We start from the raw sequence: 6,406 nt of genomic DNA on the forward strand, positions 1-6,406 counted from the left end.
CTTTTGGCCCCCTATTATCCGCTAGAAGGACCAAACAGTGATCTAATAACAAAGAGGAGATGGCATGGAGCACATGGAAGTTGAACTTCATATCCCACTCGGCATTGTAGAAAAGAGTCGAGTTTACAGAGGGTAGGATTCAGTCTCCCGTTGCTCCAGGTGAAGCGATGGTTTTGAAGGTGTATCTCTTTAAGCTCGCATGTGTCAAGGGCAGGAAGGAAATGATTGAGGCTGCTACAATTTGTGTTTCTTTTGTTCTTGTCTCTAGCCAGGTAGATTTAGTTGAAGTCGCCTAGAGCCAACCATTTTACATCATTGATTGGCTTTTGTGTTGTGAGCTCATTGAAGAAGTCATTCTTCCTACCCGAGGTGGTAGGCCCGTCATAAGCATAAGTGATTAGTTCAAAACCATGACCGAGGCATTGTCCCGCAACAGTAGGATACTCCCAGGGGTTCCAATTGCTGGCCTCTATCATATGCCGGTAAGGGCGCCAGTTCTGATTTTCTTCGGTCTGGTTTTTTAAACTACGCTCTGCGCAAAGCTGCGAAGTTTTTGATATATATCGTATGTTGCAGACTTGTTATACATCTAAATAATGTTAAATATTGCCTGAATACAAACGGAATGCTACCATAGTAAATGCCAAATGCTGAATGTCCCTTATAGTCTTCAGCCACTAGACGAAGATGACCGTTTCACAAGCAACTTAATGGTCAACAAGCGGCACGTTGACAGTACTCTGGAAGCCCTACAAATTTTCTATTGCACATTGGGGATGAGAAACATCTCCATGACATATTCGGAAATAGATTAAATTTTCTGTGAGTCAAGGACCACATCTAACACAAAAGCTCCAGCCACCATCTGCTATTCTGCTGTCCATCACCTCTGGCTTCAAGTAGAAATCTTGAAAACAACTCTGAAGACTCAAATGTTTTGGAACACAGAGCAATATGCATCATGCAGGAGCTTATTCAGAATTAGCACTGTCAAAATGTGGTGCTCTTATTAAGATATCAGACTAACAACGACACCACATTCTCATATATGGGAGGGAGGGGCCTCCCAGCATGCCAGTCAAGTGACTGCAGTATTATGCCATTACAAACAAGATGTTTTATGCTTCTGCTGCAGCGCTCTCCAATGTACATGCACCTGAAAAACCCGGGCTCAAGACTATAGGTACAGAAAGAAAGAAAGAAAACAGCAGAGAGCAGAGGAAGGACAAGTCAAGGAAACAAAAGGCACACCACTACAATACCACTACCACAACGACATCAGCATCAATCTAGAATCTACACTGCCGATCACCCGAAACAAGCGCGAGGCACCGGCATGTCTTGGGATGGAGCTATACTGCCCGCGAGGATCAGTGGCGCAGCTCCAATTTGAGCCCGCCACAAGATGAAGAATTCAGTAAGCAACTGCAACTACTCCTGGGCATTTTTATCCCCTAGCATGCCGCGTCCCGGAAGAATTCTGCGGGCACTGAAGTTGGGCATTGCTTCTTCCCGACAAATTTGTACTGAGGAAAGAATGGTGTAGAGGAGGTCAGCATCAGCATAAGCTTGCCTAATAACTGAAGAAATTTGGTGGCATAATATCAAGACTATTCGGTTACCTTATGTTGGCTGTACTTTTCTCTGATTGCAGGAAGATTACTCCCAGGACCAACGCTGAAAAGGCGGTGCAGCGCCTTCACGCAATCGCATAGCTCCGACGGCTTGTACTGTGTGTAGTGGGCAAGGGTGGAGTTCTGCTTCCAGTTCACAATGGGAAGTAGTACATGTTAGCTCAAACAAGCAACATCTTGATACTGCAAAGATTTGTGAAAGCTGCAGTTACCCAGGGGTGTTTTGCTGGCTGCAGTATGAACTTCGACAAGAAAATTGCGGAGGCCGCAACAAGTGAAGGAGGGTAAGCAAGTAGACTGTACTCAAGCAGTGATAGCTCAGCAACATAATTGGCTAGGAACTCAAGATGCAAAGGTGGATCCTGTAGAAAGAAAAGTAATCAGTAAAATGCTACAAAATATGCGACCCATGGAATTGCAGAAAGCAAGCAGAAACTGACCAAGAGAGCTATACCTCATCACAGACTTGTGCAGCCCGGACAAATCTCCTATGGTAAGCAAGAAATAGAGAAAGTGAGATTCAGTTGGTACAAGCCATGAAATTTGCCAATGCATGAAAGAGAGCAAAACCTTAAAAAGCACTTTGCTGTAGGTGCGGTCATCTCAAACTTCAGGTAATTGAGGACGGAAGCTTCCATATCCAAAACCTGTTTATCTATTAATTAGAGAATGGCAGAGACAAAGTGACAAACACTGAACGATCCGATGCAATATATCACTAACCTCATCCTTGAAGTAGGTATTGTCAGTGATGTAGCAGAATTCTTCTACCTGGGGTGCACAAATCTCCTCATATTTACTGAAAATCGAAGAGCACAAGTAGTATGCTAACAATGAAATGCCAATCAAGAGTAAATGAAAAATAAATAAACAATGAAGTTGCTGGATCTTAATATCTTACGCAGCTATAAGCATGCAAGCGACACCGAGTAATTGCAGCCTTTGGCGATTGATCTCGTTGCCCGAAAGGTAACGGTCAATATAGTTGACTGTCAGGTATAAGGTATCAGGAACAAGACGATATTCTTCAGCAACCTGCACGAAGTAATGCATTAATACAATGAAAAAGAGTGACCTCCAGTCTTATAAACTGTTACTAAATTTGCTTTGTCAGCTGGAAAAGCTTACTTCCACAAGCCAGTCAATCAGGATAGCCCTCATGCTTGGGTTCACATCCTTCTGAATTGTTTCCAGAAAATCAGTTGAAGGTCTTTTCCTCGTCTGTTGAGAAATAAATAAAGCATTACAACAAAACATAGAGACATATAGGATACATCTACTTTTTGTTGATCAAGTTCACATCCATTTTTATTTTACTTAATTTAGTTCATTGAGGAGAACATTACTCCATTAGGACTTAAAGGGTGTCTTACTACAACAGGGCTACTCTATCCTGCATGAATTCCTCTATCATACACCACCTAACATTATTTTAACACTACCTTTTGACATCCTAACGTCAATATGTGAAAAATATAACACATTAATGTATGGTGCTCTGAAATGTACTGACAATAGCTTTAGTTTATAATTTCTTTGGAGGCTGGTTTAATCGTTAATGTGAACTTGATCTTAGAAAATGTTAATGTAGTATCTATGATTGATGTTTTCGGCAACTAACAACAAGCATTTGGAATTTGCTACTACTGGTAATTGACAATAAGGTCTATGATGACACCGACAGACCTCTAGACCACAAACTGAAAAGGGCAAGCAACATTAAGAAACATGCGCAAACTGAAGAAGTTTTTTAAGTCCAATAATCATGTCATCATGTAATGTAGAAGATATACTAATCTGTTCTGATCTTAACATTTGAAGGAGCAGGCTGAAAGAAGATGTCAAAGAAAAGAATGCGCACCTCAGCCTCTCGCAAGTGCATATAGATATCAGAAGCAAGAGTAGCACACAGCTGTGGATCCTCATAGTTGTCATCAACGTCACAAACGTTGTCAATTTCCATTGGGGCAGCAGCATCCTTCTTCCACTTAGCTCCTGCGAAAGAAGAAAGGCACTACATTAATCACAAAAGGTCTAACAAAATACACTATAAGAGCACACGCCCTAGACATAACTGTCAATGTTCAGAAAGGAAAACAAACCTTCCACAGTTCTATCATCTGAAATGCGCAGGTTTTCATTTGCCCGTCGTTGCAAAGAATCGAGCAATGAGGAGTCACCATTATCAATGTACTCGAAATCGGGGCTCTTCATAGAGTCGCAACTCGACATAGTCTCGTCAGTGGAAATTGAATCTCCTGAATGTCCAGGAGACACGAAGCTGCTGAAGGGTATAACGGCAGGCACGGCAATCGGCACCGCCGTAGGCACCTTACGAGGAGGAGCACTCTCCTTCTGCATGGAGCCCTCATGGCGAGATGTGACAGGAGCTGGCTTGGTGGAAGCCGATTTCACAGACGAACCACGATTTGCGCTTGCATTCCGAGCACTTGGCAAAGATCCCTTCTTCACTGGTGCAGCTGAGGTAGTTGAATTCAACCTCTGCATTACAAATTCAGAAAGGGTAAATAACCGATTTCAAATCTCTTGCTCTCACGCATGCATCAGTAAGCAAAGTTGAATTACAAATTGTACAGATAACAAGCGTGGATAATACTAGTGATATTATAAAGTTCCAAAGTAACTTTGTGCTAAACTGTTCTAGCACAGTGTAAGATTTTAACCATAAACGCTCAGCGAGAATTCTTGCCAGAAAATGAACCAAACTGCTGAAATATGATCCGCAACAGAAAGAGCAGTGCTGGTAAAGGCGCAAAATTGAGTGAAAAAAAGCAGCCAGAAACACTCACAAAAGTGGCATCAAAATTTGGGGAAAATGGAAGATTAGCAATCGCAGAGTATGTCCCAGAAATGGAAAACAATACAAAGCAAAATCAATTTTAGGAAAAGTGGAAAATGAGCGATCCATGAAATGGAAAGCATCACAAGCCAAAGCCAACCCAGAAACACTGTAGTTTCAAGAGCACAAAACACGCTGCTGATTGGGTACAGGAGGCAATAAATCGCAGCGCATGTCCTCTGATACCAGAAAAATTACTAAACGTTTGACTTGTAGCCTCGAAGGATGGACACCACATCCAAATCTCCGCATCGAGAGTTTTCCCATCCGAGGAACAGGGCAATGCACTTGATCCATCCGTAGAACCCCATGGACAGAAGCAACAGCAGGAGCGACTGCACCCTGCGCTCGTGCCCTTCTCCAACCAATAGCCATTCAAAATTTGAATTAAACCGGCCCACGATCTCAACCCCAGACGGCAACCATTTCATCTCACAACAGCAAACAAAAAAGGCAATCTCTCAGGCGCGGATCCGTACCGCATTGCCCGCCGTGACGACCGCGATCTTCCCGCAGCCGGCCCTGCCCGCGGCCGCCGCGGCGACGTTGGTGGTGAGGTTGCCGAGCGCCACGCGCTTCTTGGCCTGCTGCTGGGCGGCCGCGGGGCCCGCCGCCGCCCTGGATCCCCCGGCGCCCTCCGCCACGGCCGGGCGCTTGGCCGTCGCGGTCGACATCGCCGACGAGAAGCGGCGGGGGGCGGCGGAGTTGCTCGACATCGGGGCGCGGGCGTGACGGCGGGGGAGCTCGCTCGCTGCCACCACAACCACCGAGGCCTCCGGTGGGATTTGTAGGGCAGCGGTGCGGAGGAGGGGAGAGGCGAGCGAGGGTTTGGTGTCCGGCACGGCAGACAGAGCCCTGGGGTTTGGGACTGCGGAGGGCGACGGGGGGAGAAGAAGAGGGGTGGGGGGAGGGGTGGCTATATTAGGAAAAACACCCTGTCCTTTCAAAATAGTTTCCTGCCTCGGGGCTACTTGCCTGTTTAGGCTGCCAATTAACTAATCGCTTAAAATTCAAACTGCCCTGTGTAGTGCACCTGAGATGGGCTTGTGCTCAGGAATAATAATTCTAGGATTTTTAAGTTTATTCCGTGGCGTGCCACCGGAGAAAATGTAACCTGGATTAAACTTCCATTGTGGTGGTGGTAGTTAATTAGAGGGCGTGGAGTAAGATTAACTTTAGCATGAGAAAAAAGCATTACCTATATTATGAAAGAAATCGTAGTAGTATATACGTAGTTTGGTTTTGTATTACAAAAATTGCACAAGAGAAAATGTCACGTGGATTAGTTCAGCCCAGGGTTGTGTCACCGCAGGGTTCTTCTTTTGAAACCAGGAGTACTAGTGCACTGTGTGAGTTAGAGAACCAAGGCCGTTGCTGCCAATGCCATGCATGTGGTTATTGCCGTTACAGATTGCCCCACGGCTCTCCCATTCAAATTTCGAAATTTGAAATCGGCGTGCGGTGGGGTTGGGGTGGGGGGCTCCTTTTGTCACGGTGCAATTTAGGGAAGCGCTCGATGCACACTCCTGGTACTAGTACGTACGTGGCATGATATCCAACGCGTCCATCCAAAGAAGAAAGAAAAGCGAAGGCTGCCTCCAGCGCGCTTCGACCTTTTTTTTCGGGACCTTTTATTTATTTCTTCAAGCAAAGATAACTAATTACGGGATTAGTGTCTAGTGTAGTGGAGGGAAACGGGCGGGTTTGAACCTCCGCCCGATCGCGTCCATCCGTCGGGACGGCAACGGCATGCATCCTGGGGGAGCGTGCGTGCGCTCGAGGTCAGGGGGGAGCGGGTGGGCCCCGTCCGTCGGCTTTGTTGCTCCTCCTCGCGGTTTGAACTTTGAAACGCTGATGCGCGCTGCCCTCCTCCTCCTCACCGGCCACCACCAACGGGCCGCAAGCCGCACGT

At 46.0% G+C, this 6,406-nt stretch overlaps 1 protein-coding gene across 1 annotated transcript; it reads right to left on the reverse strand.

Annotated features, from left to right (window-relative positions):
• Positions 1 to 1,006: 1,006 nt before the first annotated feature.
• LOC125543434 (cyclin-A1-2) lies at positions 1,007 to 5,392 on the reverse strand. Its single transcript, XM_048706776.2, has 11 exons — positions 4,974 to 5,392; positions 3,737 to 4,136; positions 3,496 to 3,629; positions 2,763 to 2,855; positions 2,536 to 2,669; positions 2,358 to 2,433; positions 2,205 to 2,281; positions 2,089 to 2,122; positions 1,847 to 1,996; positions 1,623 to 1,757; positions 1,007 to 1,526 (listed from the first exon to the last, which is right to left on the reverse strand). The coding sequence occupies exons 1-11, from the start codon at positions 5,208 to 5,210 to the stop codon at positions 1,455 to 1,457; spliced, it is 1,542 nt and encodes a 513-aa protein (XP_048562733.2). The 5' UTR covers positions 5,211 to 5,392; the 3' UTR covers positions 1,007 to 1,454.
• Positions 5,393 to 6,406: the final 1,014 nt, after the last annotated feature.

This window comes from Triticum urartu, chromosome 3A (genome assembly GCF_056163025.1).
Source record: "Triticum urartu cultivar PI428250 chromosome 3A, HENAU_Tu73, whole genome shotgun sequence".
NCBI classification, from domain to species: Eukaryota; Viridiplantae; Streptophyta; class Magnoliopsida; order Poales; family Poaceae; genus Triticum; species Triticum urartu.